Source organism: Spizellomyces punctatus (assembly GCF_000182565.1).
Source record: "Spizellomyces punctatus DAOM BR117 chromosome Unknown supercont1.9, whole genome shotgun sequence".
In the NCBI taxonomy this organism is placed as follows: Eukaryota; Fungi; Chytridiomycota; class Chytridiomycetes; order Spizellomycetales; family Spizellomycetaceae; genus Spizellomyces; species Spizellomyces punctatus.
Genome location: NW_015971545.1, coordinates 137625 through 151959, shown reverse-complemented (window position 1 = coordinate 151959; position 14335 = coordinate 137625). Strand labels below are relative to the sequence as shown.

Below are 14335 nucleotides of genomic sequence, written 5' to 3'. Positions count from 1 at the left end.
AGGGCAGAAACTTTTGGCATCGCCTTCATACCGCTATTTGTCGTGAGACTTGCCGCCATGGTTCGCTGACAGAAAATCGGTATGAGGGGTATTCAAGCAATAGAGCAGCTTTCAGCAAGCAAGTCCGTCCCATGATTTGGCCACAAGTGGAAACCAGACCTACCAATTAAGGAACTATATACTAGTGAAGCACACTTATGCCACTGGCAAAATATTAATGACAGTGCCATGATCGTTTACAACTTGTAGCGAAGTTCTAATCGTTCAAGCATCGCAGGAACTTGGCACTGCGTGCGCAGGTTTGATGTACAGTACGTGGCATTGACCTGTCCCTATCGCGCAATGTCTGACCTCCATTGTACATGTTTAAACAGATCAGCTTTTAACAACTTTGCACACTCTTATTATAGACCCATCTCATTCAAAATCCCCCTTTGTACAAACACAGTCTGGACTAGACCATGGTGACAACTCACTCAATCGAATGTCGAAAACTAGCCTCTAGCGCTCACCAACCTCCTGCAACGAGAAATCAGTGAGCAACCGCGAGTTGGATGCAAAGTCTATGGTGACCTCACCTCAGGTGCTTCCTGCATGGCGGGAGCTTGCCCACCGCCACCAGCCTCCTTCCTTGACAAACCGGACACAATGTCATCTACTCGGAGGAGCAAACATGCCGACTCGATAGCAGTCTTCACTGTTTGCGCCTTGACAGCGTGTGGCTCCCAAACACCGTATTCTTGCATATCCACGATCTTGCCGCTCTCCCCGTCAATACCCCAAGAGAAGTTGTCCACGGTTGCATGCTTCGCCTAAGAGAAACAGGTCAGAATGTAGGTCTTGGTGGATAAACCGATACAGAAATCTCATACCCTGAGCTGCGTCAATGTTTTGATGGCGTTTCCACCACAGTTTTGTACCAAAGTACGTGGGATGACTTCTAAAGCTTCCGCAACGGCTTTGTACGGCCATTGTTCCACTCCAGAAATAGTTTTCGCCTTCTCACCGAGGCGGACGGCAAGGGCCATCTCTGTCGCACCACCCCCGGGGCAAAGGCGCGGCTCGAACATGACATTCCGGGCAACGCACATAGCATCTTGCAAATTCCTGTCAATCTCCTGTAGAACATCTTTACTGGGTCCACGGAGCAAGATTGTGCAAGCCTTAGGATTTTCACACTTTTCGAGGAAAGTGAAGTATTCATCGGCAATCTTGCGAACTTCAAAGAGACCGCATTGTGTGCCGACATCGGAGTCCTTCAAGTCCTCTACTCGATTCACAATGGTAGCGCCAGTGGCCCGAGCAATACGGTGATTGTCGGTCTTGCGGACTCGGCGGATAGCAGTGATGTTGGATTTCATCAGGAAATGTTGAGCCAAGTCTATAAGACGAATCATCAGGTAGTGTTCACAGAATCAGCCGGAATCACACAATACCTACCGCTGACCCCTTTTTCGGTGAATACAAGATCAGGTTTCAAGCGAATGATGTGGTCACACATCTCTTTAATCTGTTCTTCTTCGATCTCCAGCAGACGCGACCAGTGCGATTCGTCCGTCACCTCCACATTCGTCTGCGACTCTCCCTTTTTGTATTCAAGTGGGCAATCGAGGAGCACGATCCTAGGGTTCTCGATCTTCCTGCGCATCTTGGGATGTGTGACATCCTTGTTGACCATGATACCGTCCAAAACCTTTGACTCGTCAATCTCCCCACCAGGTATCTGAAAAACGCGCGGTGTTCAGCACCAAAAAGCACATATCTCTTTTCAATAGAGTATACCTTTTCCACACGAGCATAGCGCTTAATGTCTACCTCACGCTTTCCGTCGATCTCCAGGTTCACCGTCTTGACGGCATCATACGCCAGTCCGCACATCAAATCGCTCCATCTCGATACGAACTTTGTTCCAATAGTGGATTTGATAATGCGCATCATTTCCGGCTTGTTGCTTATATCGACCTCAATTGATATATCCTTCATAATGTTCAGTGCATCCTCCAATGCGCGCTTGTAAGCCCCAATAATGGTAATAGGGTGTATGTTACGCTCCAGAAAAGGAAGTGCCGCGGTCAGAACTTCACCAGCTGTTTTGGAAATCACGTCCCTGTGAGAAAGCCGCGCAGAAAAGAATCACCGTTGAGAACTGACCAAGGATAATCACACTAGTTGTCCCATCTCCAACTTCCTCATCCTGAGTTCTTGCGAGCTCAATCATGGACTTCGCTGCTGGGTGAGCCACTTCTACTTCTCGTAGAATGGCATTTCCATCGTTCGTCATGACAATACCGCCCATGGGATCCAACAACATCTTCAACATAGCGCGGGGACCCAAGCACGTTCGGATAATATCGGCGATCACCTTCAATCACCATCATTAGCAACGTATAACTGCAGCGCCAACCATATGCTTCCCATGCAAATTCAGACGTAAATCCACACCTTTGCTGACTGGATGTTCGAGAGCTGGGCTTTTCGGCCTGTCTCCCGCTCCATGTTCGCGTCTAGTGCACGGGAAACGTAAATCCAGTGTACAGGACAGGTGAAACATCCGTATCATCAACTTACTCATAACCATCACCGGGACCTGCATTTTGATCTACTTGCGGGGATTGTACTGTTTAAACAAGTTTCTGGTAATCGTGTCGGCGATCTTGTACCTGTGAAGAGCGCGCGAAGATAAAACTAGCGTGAATATTCCTTTACAATATGCCAACAGATCCTGTGCCCATCTGCAATCGACATGTCACGTACAATAAACAGTCAAAGTGAGGGCGAGAAGGTGTGCTGCGCTATTTCCAAGATTATCGAGAAGGATAAGTATTGCCTGTGCTCTCTGGCCTCCTGGCGTTGCCATGAAAACGGCTCGCGTCCGCAACTCTGGACATCGCTTACGGAATCATTATAAACAAACTAAGAGATCCTCAACAATCAACACATCGTCTTATATTAGAAAATATCAAAATCAAAAAACCCTACTTTCTACGGTCCCGTGAACCACAGCAAATGAATAAATTGGAAGCAGCTGAAAATATTGAGGTCATAGAAATATCACGACGTTACTCCTTTTGGTCGGCCGTTTCCTGGAGGCTTGCCATCTTGGCCAGATCGTGCTATTGGACGTGGTTTTGGGAGGTTTTGCAATCCGTCGGGAGTGTTATCTAGTTCTCGGTCAAAACTACTGGCCGAGGTAGATTTTGGTAACGCTGGTAATAGTAGTTTTCCGGGTATTTTGGGCACTGTTGAATCCGACGCTAGTGCGCCAACACCTGCACTCGACCGTCGTCGGGCTGAAACTGGTGCTGTATAATTTCTTTCTCGTCCAGAATTTGATGGTGCCCAGACGTCACGGCTGCCTCCCTCTGCGAACCCAGCAATGTTTCCGCCTGATGTGGATTTTCGGATGATTTTAGGGATGGGGGTGGTGGTGGTGGATGTGGTTTCTGATGTTTTACGTGGTGTAATTATGATATTTCTTGAAGGAGAAGGGGCTGAGATAGGTTGCGGTGGGTTGCTCAATCTTCCCTTCAACTCCCCTGGTAGTTTTATTCCAGGGACAGATCGAAAGGTGCCATCAGCTGCGCCCTCAGATGCATCTTGGCGTACGGGCGCGGGTTGAGGAGGTTCTTTGGATTCAATTCGCACCATATTGTCTACGATGGGCGCCGTGAGATACTGCTGCGGTGTAAACGGGGGTGTTGATGGGGCAACTAGGGGGAAGTCTTCACGCTCTTCATCCGGCGGTGGGGGGAAATTTGGGATAGCTTCTGGTTTATCCAAGAGGGATTCCCAATGGCTGCGGTTTTGAGATATATTGTCCATACATCGTCTTGAAAAGTCCGTCTGAATGCATTGCGACCAAGAATCAAAGAGCGGCACAACGAGGATGTCAATAAATCCTATTTGACTGCATCACCAAGAATAATTAAGTACGTAAATATGTGGAAATTCTTTGCCCTCCCACCCACATACCATTTTGGAATGTTGGTATCATATCGATCCATAAATTTCGAAACCGGCATGCCTAGTTTTCGTTCACGGTCACCCTAATGCAGCACAAATCGTCATTCTCATTATTGTGGATATTTCACAATGACTTCCGCTTTGCGCACCTGCAGGAAGAACTCTTGCATCACCTGGAACGCCCACTTTCGTGATTGCTCGATTGGCTTTGCTGAGTTATTGAGGTCTGCGCATTTGATCGCACACTCCAGTAACAAGGCGCGATCCCCAGATTCTTCCCAATTCAAAGCAGAAGCAGCGATCTTGCTCTTCAGCTTGTTGATGTAGTGAAAATGTTGTGCCATATCTGGGGATTCCATGGTAAATCAATAAAATAGCTAGCGAATAACATGTCATATACACACCAGTTGCAACCACCATGCTAATAATGAGTTTCCGTGCTTCTCGATACTGGTCATTATTCAGTCCGTCAAACACGTTTGTTTCCGGTTGTTGTGCAATTTCAAACGCTTTGGCAGCATGATGGAACTCTAATACCGACATATCATTATAGAAAATGGCGAGCGGATGAGAAGATTGAACCAGGAAGTTGTTGTTCAGCCCCTACAAAGTGAATAACAGATGCGGTAAGCCACCGATTACAGCAACTTCGCTTACGACGAGCTACTCACAGGGTGGTCCACGTCGTGTACGGCACTTGCAATACATGCAGCAAATATCTCCATCTTGGTAAAGTTTGCTGCCATTTTGGGGTCGCTTAAGAGAAGCATATTTACGGTTTGAAGTACATCCGCTCCATGTGTACTAAACACATGATGATCAGTTGGGGCTGGCGTACACACAAACACTCAACAGAAATACCTATTATGATATGGCAGAGGATGGTATGCGCCTTCAATCTGCTCAAAAAACGCCCGCAGCTTCATCTCGTCCAGCGAGAAATGCTGCAGTAAGCCCCAATATTCCAAAAGATGGACTCCCAGGAAAAAAAGCGGCCTGCCATTAGTTGCCTCCGCAAGGTCGTAAATGTTGAAATCGAACGAAGTGGATCTCTCCAAAAGAGCGTTCACTTCTGCCATATTGATGGACGAAATCTCTTTGCTCGGCCTTACGTGACTCTCCATCACTTTCAGAGATGCCTTCGAAATATCCTCAGCTTTCTTCGCAAACATATGCTCTTTGGCATCTGCCCGCCTTGTTCGACTAGGTTCCTTCTGAAGCAAGGAGCTTTCAATCCATACTTTAGTATCGGAATCGATGCCTTTTCCCGTCTCATCGTTGATCTCATCAATATTCGAGGAGAAGAAGTCTGTTGAGGTCAATGCTTTCATAATGAAGTCAATTTGTCGAATGCCGGGATCACCGGGCGGTAGCCTGAATTTGAACCCTTGGAGCATGTCAATTGTCTTCTTGATGGGCCCGTCGAGGTTATATCGTGGCGTTGCCTTCGTTGAAGAATCTCGCAAAGCAGCTGTCAATTCAGTGTTGGTCTTGGCAAGCTTCGCATTTTCAATCGACATCGATGCAGCAGCCATTAAAGACTGAATGAGCTCGAGACGGTCGGCAGTAAATGCGCCAGTCTGGAGGTCATTCTCTAAATAGACCACCCCCGTAGCCATGTTTTGATGTACGATAGGACAGCACAGAATGCTTTTAGTTTGCCGCTCGGTGACGTATGCGTCTTTACCGTACGTCTGATCCGCGACTGCATCAACCAAAACCAGAGGTTCGCGGGAACGGAATACATAGTAGACCACAGATAGTGGCACCCCTTGTTCGTGCGTCGCTTTCTCAATCGGAACATGTTGAAGAACCTCGTGATGCTCGCCACCTTCATCAATCACTCCGAGTGCTTCAATTAACAGCTTTCCCTCTTGCTGCAGCACGAGCATCCCTTTTTCTGCTCCGGCATTCTCCATGACAAACTTTATAATCTTGGTCAGCAAAATTTCCAAGCTGGTCTCATTGCTGATCGACTGCGTGACCTTGAGCACTGTGGTTAAATCCAAGTCGACGGTGGTAGAGCTGTGCTGTTCCGTAATGGACGAACGTTGAGTGGTACCATGAAGGCTGCCAAACCGAGTTCCAGAAAGACCCTTGTTCAGAAGGTGGAGGTCCATTATATCGGCGTAGCGTGCTTGCAATTGTTTACATTTTCCTTCGCTCCCCCAAGAGTGCCAGAGAAAGTAAGCGTCGTGTAAGCATGATCGTGCTAGACGCTTCGATCCCATTTCTAGCCAGAAACGACCGTAGCGCTCTGTTATGAGGGCTTCATGAAACCGAAAACCGTGCTCATGAGCGGCATCCAATGCCTTATCGTAGAAATTCCTCGCTTCCGTCATATCTCCGAGGATTCTTGCCTGACCAGTTGAGGATGATTATCTTCTGCTACAGACTCAATTACAAGTAAATGATCGGCTTACTCTTTCGGCGGACACAAGGTAATATTTGCACATAATCTCCTGGGGTGGTTGCTCTGCAAATTTCTTGACCATAGCACATGCATCATCAATTTCTTTTAGAAGTTGTTTCCGGTCCTGGTTAGGAAGATTATACTCCGATGCTGCGATTATCACTTGCCACACGAAGATATCAATGTATCTATTTCCCGCTCGGATCAGATATTATCAAGTGAGAAAGTTGCGCGATCTCACATACACCCACCTTGGTATGCCCATGTAAGCATTCATTTTGTCTTCTTGTTTATACTGCTCCAGCAGCATCCGCCTATCCTCGCGCTCAAAAAGCAGCGCATTTACAAGGCGAAAATAATATACCTGAGCACGAGTCATTCCGGTCGCCATAACATCTCTGTTCTGGTATACGCATTCGATCCCAGAGCTCAAGGCGTCTAACTCCGCGATCGTACCGTTCCATACATTCAGGAAGAATCCTTTGAATTTCTCCATAAATGGATGATACCTTTTGTGCCATTCGCTGTATGCGGCAGCAGGGCGTCCATACGAAAGTAGGACCCCGGGGAACGTGCACATCGCGTATATGACCACCGAGTAGTACCCAGCTTCGATGCCTGCAGTAATGCAGCGCTCTACGTTTTCTTCAAAGGACTTGAAACTGGCAACATAGATATATCCATTCATGAGCAAACCCAGACGGGCACGTGCTTGAATCTCCAGAGTAGCCTTGTCCATCAGGAGAAAGGAGAGTTTCGATACCCATCTCATGCGTGGAAAGTCTGGCTCCGGCAGACATCCAGCGTATGCTCGTAAAACAAATGCAAAAAGTTCGGCACTTCGATGACTGAGGCCCTTTTGCATAGCTAGCACGCAACCCTATGAAGGAGAGTTCTTCGGTTAGTCTGTACACACACAAAGGACCTAATCCTTATTACCTTTACGTAGAAATACTGGCATTGATATAATCGTCCGAGGGAACCCGCTGCGCTTCCGATAGAGAGCAGCACCGTCTGCAGCATCTGAACAGTCGGTTCCAAAGGACGGACTTCTCTCGCTACTTCCTCCTCACTGCGACCAGCTATTAATCGCTCAAGCTCGCTAATTTCTGCTCTGACCATTGATATGGCATCCTGCTCGTTTTCTGGAGCTGGAATATCAAAGGCTTTCAACTCCTTAAATCCCATTTCCATGATGTCGTTAAATCTCCCTTGAATATGGTATGCGCTGACGAGTATGCTGCTTGCTGTTAGCTGATCGCCAACACTCGTTGCCCGGCGACACAGATCCTTCAGTATAGCTGTTGCCTCGTCGTAAAGACCTTCGACAAGATTGACTTGCGCCACAGCCTTTTTAATATTAAATATCTGCTCATAGTTGACCTTCCAGGCTTCATCATCCTCGCCAAGTAGTGACTGGGCAATGCTAAAATATCGTCGGGCAGCATGATGCGCATTTGATTTTTTCGCTCGTAGTCCAGCTTCATAGTTTAACCGAGCAACATAAGCTGGCTCTTCGCGATCTGTCAAAAGATCGAGTACTTCATTGTATTGAGCGACCAAAGTGAAAACGTTCTCCTGCTTTTCTTCTTCGCTCAAGTTCCGCCGCAATAACCTGCCGATTTGCAAGTGCCATTTTCTTCGGACCTCAGGGTCGATCATATCATAGCAAGCCCGGTGGAGTCGATTGTGGCAGAACTGTCGTAGGTGATCTCGTTAGTTTCCACCCAATCAGGAGCTGAATGTGGACCATCCAGTACCTTATATGACATGACCATGCCTCCCACGGATTTATTAAGGGACAGGGACGACCTATGTCCTGGTCGGAAATGGTTCTGATTTTGCGAATTGATGGATCCTGAGGAGCTCCTCGAGATTGTTGACAATGAGCGGGCAAGTGGAGGTTCTTGTGATTGTGGCAGGAGAAATCCCTCCTTAACAGCCGCCCATAGCAACGTCGCCACTTGGACGATACTAATCTCAGAAAGAAACGATAGCAATCGAAGGTCAAACGAGTCGCCAATACATGCTAGAGGAATTTACAAAGATCGTTAAAATAACAAGAATTCGAAGATGATACAAATGTTTACTTACCTGCTTGTTGCAGTAACGTCTGAGTTTCGGGCGAGAACTGGCGCAATCTTGTCAACAGCAAGTCCGCGACGTTCTCGCTCAACACAGTCTGCCGCTCCATTTCATGAACATCCCAAGCCCACCCACCAACAACCTCATTGAAATAGATCAACCCTTGCTGTTCCGCGTAGCGAAGAAACTCACGGACATGAAGTGGATTTCCCATTGTCTTTCGGGAAACTAGGGATGCCAGTACGTCAATATCCTCAGCTGCGGGTTTAAGAGTATCGGAAAGCATTTCTCGTAGCGCCGCATTAGTAAGCGGCCCTAGCTCGATTCGACGTAATCTTTGAGGGGCCTCAAACTGGATTCGTTGAACGGTTGGACCAAATGCAGCTCCCAGTGCAGCTCCTGGACTTCCGCTGGGCAGTGTTGCGACTATCAGCAAATGGCCTATTCTCCTGTCGAATAAAATGGCTTGCAGCAATTTTTGCGAAGCGGACTCGGCATACTACCAGCATAGAGCGGGGGAATTAGAATGTTGAATCATTAAGCTGCTCTTTCACGAAGAACTGTACCTGTAGATCATCCAAAAAGACCACCAGTGGGTGTTCGGCTTGCGCAAAGCAGCCAATTAAAGCTTGCATAGCACGAATGAAGGACGTCTGCTCAGCTGATGTGGCATCCACTCGCAATTCAGCAGACTGCTGAAGTCCCACTATCATTTCCAAATCTGGAAGAACGTCCGTAACGATCGCCAAAATCTCTGGGCCCAAGGTAGTATTCAGACAGTTTTGCCATCTCTCCATCGCTTCAGCAGTTTCTCCCAGGAGCTGGCGAATGAGTTCATCTAGCGCTTGTACGAGTCCTCCGAATGGTTTATCCCGATTGTATTCCGTGTACTGGCCACGCACTATGTTCAAGGCAAATTTGTTATAACCTCATTGCTCGATGGACGTATCTTTAAGTCTTCTTCAGCTCACCAAAAAAACCACGATTCCTCATTACATGCTTTCTGAGATGATTAATCAAGGAGCTCTTTCCCTCTCCATTTCCACCGCACACTAGTACTAGTTCACTGCGACTCTTTCCGCATGCAACATTCTCAAAGGACGTAAGCAATTCTTTGGTTTCCCGGTCACGTCCATAGAGTTTATCTGGAATGTTGAGATGATGTGAATAATCGCGGGAGGCGATATCGAACTCAAAGTCATTGAAGATCTGGGCTATGTCAAAATCTGACAATTTTTCATCTTTTGCGCAGAGTCTGGCAGCTTTAGCTTCTTTTAGTCGCCGCATACAGGTCATAAAGTCAAAACGAAGTCCTGATGCCGATTGATAGCGGGCTTCGGGCGCCTTGCTAACTAGCTATAAAAGTTGTCCAATAATTAATGAAAAAAGAATGTCGGGGTTAGGAAAAAGCAACGACACCCACTTTGTTAATGATATCGGAAAACGCCTTTGGAATGAGTGGATCATGCAGATTTGCAGGCTCAATCTCCTTAGCGAGGTGGGCATGTACATACTCCTGGAGAGTTGTCAGTTTCAATTACTGTGTTCGTAAACGCATCCTATAACCATACCGTAGCGTCGTCAAACTGAAAAGGTGGACTTCCAACAAGCACCTCCCAAAGTGTTATTCCCAAGCTATAGAAGTCTACATTATCCGTGCAGGCGTAAGTATATTTTCGTTCAATGCATGGCATTAACAGCATTACCTGTCCGATAATCCACTACTCTCTGCATTCTTCCCGTTTGTTCTGGTGACAAGTAAGCCAAAGTCCCTTCCAAATAATTCCGCTGGGTTGGCTGGGTACCCATATCTGTCACTTCGGCAAGGTTGAAGTCTATCAATTGAGCCCCTATGCGGCCCTTATCCCGCCTCACCACGATATTGTCGGGATTAATGTCTTTGTGTACGACTTGGGCAGCATGGACAATGTCAAGCGCTTCTGCGAGTTGCGTAGCGATATGCAGGAAGTCTTCCAATCCAATTAGTCGACCTTGTGGTTGCTTGGAGGGTGATGGTGGAGTTTGTCTTTTCAAAATCTAAATTTGCCGTTGTGAGGTTCACTGGCGGCGATTCAGTGTTCTGGTTTTTTCGTGGCACTCGCTTGCCCAATGCGAATTCCCGTAGAGACATGCCGCCGTAGTCTTCCAGTATCAGAAAATATTGTCCATTGACGTCTTCCAAGGAAATTGGCTTAACAATTCTGTCTGACAAATGTCCGTCAATGCTGTCATGGCTGAGGCTAGTGCTCCTAGGTCGTCGTCCACCGGGTTTGTGTCGGGTGCTGCTGGTGTTTGGTGATGTGAGGGTCAACGAAGAATCCTCCGATACGGGAGTGAGCGGCTCCCCTCGGGAATAATTCCCGGACGCAAGTATTCTTGATGTTCCAGAGGAATGTGTGTGGTTCTGTGTTCTTGTCAGCTCAATTTCTGCCAAGTTGCTGTGGATGAGATGGAGGATTTCGTATTCATGTTTCAGCTTGATATTTTCTTCTTCGTCGAAGAAGGTATTGCCTTTGCATATTACAGTCTGGTTTGGGTTGTCCACACGACGGACTCGCTGAATAACCAGTGCGGTTCGTGGGTTGAAGTGTATAACGTGCGGGTCACAGTATCCCGAGAGGGTTATGCTGTACTCCATCGCGGCCGTTTTACAGCACTAGGAATTTTATATAGTACCCAATCTCAGATATGAGCTCGGTTTAATGGAGTAATGTGCGACAGAAGCCTAGTGAGAAGTTCTAATACATTGCCGATCTATGTTTTCACGGGAGTCAAGTTCTGTTTGCGAGCCGGTGAGTTTTCTCTTGTCATAAGATGGGGTTGTCCGAAGCTTATTTTAGACTCGAAACAGACAATGTGAATGACGTATAAACTTCAGAAATAGTGCGAATCGGCCCAAATGAACGGTCTGGATATTTCTGATCCTTTCGTGATCCTCAAAACTAACCCCAGCACTGGTGATTCTGCTTCAAAATCAGACTGGCTTTCCCAGACACGGAAGGTTTACAGATCAAAGCAACCAGATGCATTTCAGAGGGACTAGGTGTATCTGGAGGACTATGGAGAGAACAGTTCGCAGTCGCCGGTGGCAAGCAGCAGAGGCTTCTGATGACCGATTTTTTCAAACTCCGATGGGCTTTGCTTACCACACGCCTCGTTAGTTTGTCGGTACCAAACCGGCGGTACCAAGCGATCCGATCGTACCAAATGAACCAGATGGGGCTGTGGTAAGTGTGTGTTGGGTTGCCAACCGCCATCCAACCCTCGGGTTCTTGCAGATCGAACTGGGCATCTGTCAAAAGGAGCGGGTTGGGGAATGACAAGACATGCACTTTGCACGCAATCGATTTAGACTCCCAACTCACAAAGTCTGGATACACAAGGTGCATCAAACCCCAGGTTGCATCTCTCGACGATGGTCATCTGGCGCACCCATCGACCAACATGACGACAGTAAAATATTTCCTTGGCGACTGAGTCGCTCGCCAATCCGGCCCATAGGCCCTCCTCATGTGCCTGGCACCTCGCCGCTAGCGACTTACATTATCAATCCCATAAAACGGGAGCTGATATCGTTCTTTGCAAGGACTTTTGTTCATCAGGCCTATGGTGAATTGTATGTGATCATCTTGTCCACTGTCGGTTTGCAAACGTCTCATTTTATGTCGCAGCTACATAGAATACCAATTTATGATAGGAGCAAGCTATGCACTTGAGCGCTTTTGCACTGTTCTCACTGCTCTATCAAAACCGGGCTCCAGTCGGGACACAGACGAAGTTTTCCGTTCGATGCTTACTCGTCCGTTGTACGATCGTCTCAGCAAAGCGATATCCAACGTTAAATCTAAAGCACAGCAAGTATCGCTCAACTTTCATCTGCACGATGCTCGAATAACCGATATGAAGGTTCAATTTGGGCCGGAAATTGGGACGGCCGCTAGGCCACGGCTGATTCGGATGTCCGGCATCGCTCGATATTACGAACTTGGGCAAGATCATTATTTATTCAAGGGTTTCTCGCTTGGAGCGGTATTTTCCAAAGAGGATGTAGCCACACGTCACATGACGCCATATCAACTGTCAGTAGAAGCGATGGAGGAGGGGGCTATTGTGCAACTGGAGGTCACGTTCGATGCTGAGGTCACTTATAGGCACGTTAGACTAAAGGCAGAACAAGACTCAAGAAACCAAAGTACTGAGGGGATCGGACTAGCGGCGAAGCAGAATGACCCTTCCCAACAAGCAGCGGATCTTGCGTCCAGAGTAACGGAGGATCTGACAAGTGACCTGGTAGAAGATGTCATATCCTCAGAAAGCTGTCGACGCGAAATCGTTGTGCTTTTCGAAGGTCAACATTTTACCCAAGAGGAGGGTCACGAAGGGCGTGCTCTATCTGCGCGCCATTGGCGGATTGCCGACATCGATTTCTTGCTGGAAAGCGATAGATATCTGGACTATGTGCATCATGAAGATGATGATTGACGAAGATTTCACAAGTAGAGATTTCTTTTATCGCATAACTGAATTTATGTAGATACAGCTCTGATGGATAATTTGCATGGTCACATACCGAAAAATAATACGAAACTATGTTCAATAATTTAAGCACTTTTGTACAACTCTTTTCTAGGGTTTACCACCCATCATCCTCCGTAGTTTCATCGAATCCAGGAGCGCTGAGAGGGTCAAAAGTGGCACTTTTCAGTATGAGTAATGGCAGATTTCGCGCGGGAAAGCGTCATACCTGACTTCATCTGCCGTGTCTCCTGCCCCAAAGTTGAGGCCAGATATGGACGACCTGCTGGAGAGCATGGATGACTGGCATAGGCGGTGGTGAGCCCAACGATCGTGATATTGTAGCAATTTCAGGAGTACATACCGTATCCAACTTTTTCATTAGGTCTTCAACTTGGTTAGCGACTGATGGCGCTGCTGTTGCCTTCTCCTGGAAAAGAGCGGTTGAAATTTCAGCACAGTTTCTGGAAACTATGCTGTATGCAAAAACATACTTTTTCTTTTTCTCTTCGTTCTTTCACTATTGAAATATACTTGGCCATCAGGGGATCATTTTCGAGCTGATCTACCACACTGGTCTGCTCCGTTTGCTTGGCTATCTCTGCCTCCCTTCTCTTGGCTTCAGCTCGCTCTTTTTCTTCCGCCTCCTTTCGTCGGGTCTCTTCCGCTTCCTTTTCTTTGCGTTCTAATTCCATTCGACGCTTTCTAGCTTCCTCCTCTTTAACCAGCTGTTCCTTCTCTCGTCGTACGCGCTCGAGCTCGAGGTCTTGTGCTCGACGTTCCTCTTCCCGTCGCCGTTTTTCAGCCTTCTGCCGCTCGACCTCCCGCGCCTCAGCCTCCGCTCGATCCTTTTCTTGCTTTTCCCGATCTTTTTCAGCTTTATCTATATCCTTTTGTGTATGCGTGGATTCTGGCTTCTCCGCTTGCCGTGGCTGAGACATTGATGACGGAGTGTCAGCGAGTGCAACGTTTTGCATTACGCACGGCGCATCCGATGCGTTGTCCCTTTTATGTTCTGAGGGCTGTCGCGTCGCTGCACTTATTTGTGACCTTACATTGCCGACTGTCCCAGGGTTTTCTGCCTTAGTACCGGTTCCGGTTCCTTCTCCCCCAGCAAAACGTGCTGTCGGTTCATCGTTTCGCGATGGACGATGGGTCAGTTCCTCATGAACTACCGGTAATCCCAAAGCGCCCGCCTCTAAGCGCAACCGTAGACCGGCATAAGAATTGTCCTGCCCACTCTCGCTGTTCAATTGCCCAGTATTCTTCTGAAGCCGATAAGTGACTTCCGGTGTGTGAAGCGTGTCGACTTCTGGGAGTCTAGCTTTGGGAAGTCGCTACAGTGCAGGTCCAGCTGGT

At 47.6% G+C, this 14335-nt stretch overlaps 4 protein-coding genes across 4 annotated transcripts; 1 reads left to right on the top strand and 3 right to left on the bottom strand.

The window, feature by feature from the left end:
* Positions 1-333: 333 nt before the first annotated feature.
* On the bottom strand, positions 334-2831 carry SPPG_05432 (T-complex protein 1 subunit gamma). The gene is made up of 9 exons (XM_016753647.1): positions 2755-2831; positions 2569-2660; positions 2443-2504; positions 2152-2362; positions 1783-2087; positions 1441-1723; positions 873-1381; positions 579-812; positions 334-519 (listed from the first exon to the last, which is right to left on the bottom strand). The coding sequence occupies exons 2-9, from the start codon at positions 2591-2593 to the stop codon at positions 502-504; spliced, it is 1647 nt and encodes a 548-aa protein (XP_016607218.1). The 5' UTR covers positions 2594-2660; positions 2755-2831; the 3' UTR covers positions 334-501.
* Positions 2832-2921: 90 nt separating this feature from the next.
* SPPG_05431 (serine/threonine protein kinase) lies at positions 2922-11099 on the bottom strand (the record flags this gene model as incomplete). The annotated part of the gene is made up of 18 exons (XM_016753646.1): positions 2922-3907; positions 3973-4046; positions 4113-4309; positions 4368-4566; positions 4635-4767; positions 4825-6323; positions 6387-6564; positions 6628-7256; positions 7316-8074; positions 8137-8188; positions 8261-8405; positions 8471-8960; positions 9028-9362; positions 9433-9817; positions 9885-9977; positions 10033-10106; positions 10168-10462; positions 10560-11099. 18 exons carry the CDS (start codon positions 11097-11099, stop codon positions 3052-3054), a joined length of 6933 nt encoding a protein of 2310 aa, XP_016607217.1. The 3' UTR covers positions 2922-3051.
* A 628-nt stretch (positions 11100-11727) lies between these two features.
* Positions 11728-13066, top strand: SPPG_05430 (uncharacterized protein). Its single transcript, XM_016753645.1, has 2 exons — positions 11728-12077; positions 12133-13066. The coding sequence occupies exons 1-2, from the start codon at positions 11788-11790 to the stop codon at positions 12941-12943; spliced, it is 1101 nt and encodes a 366-aa protein (XP_016607216.1). The 5' UTR covers positions 11728-11787; the 3' UTR covers positions 12944-13066.
* SPPG_05429 (uncharacterized protein) lies at positions 12885-13953 on the bottom strand (the record flags this gene model as incomplete). Its single annotated transcript, XM_016753644.1, has 4 exons — positions 12885-13137; positions 13206-13279; positions 13341-13406; positions 13471-13953. 4 exons carry the CDS (start codon positions 13951-13953, stop codon positions 13095-13097), a joined length of 666 nt encoding a protein of 221 aa, XP_016607215.1. The 3' UTR covers positions 12885-13094.
* Between the last annotated feature and the right edge of the window lie 382 nt (positions 13954-14335).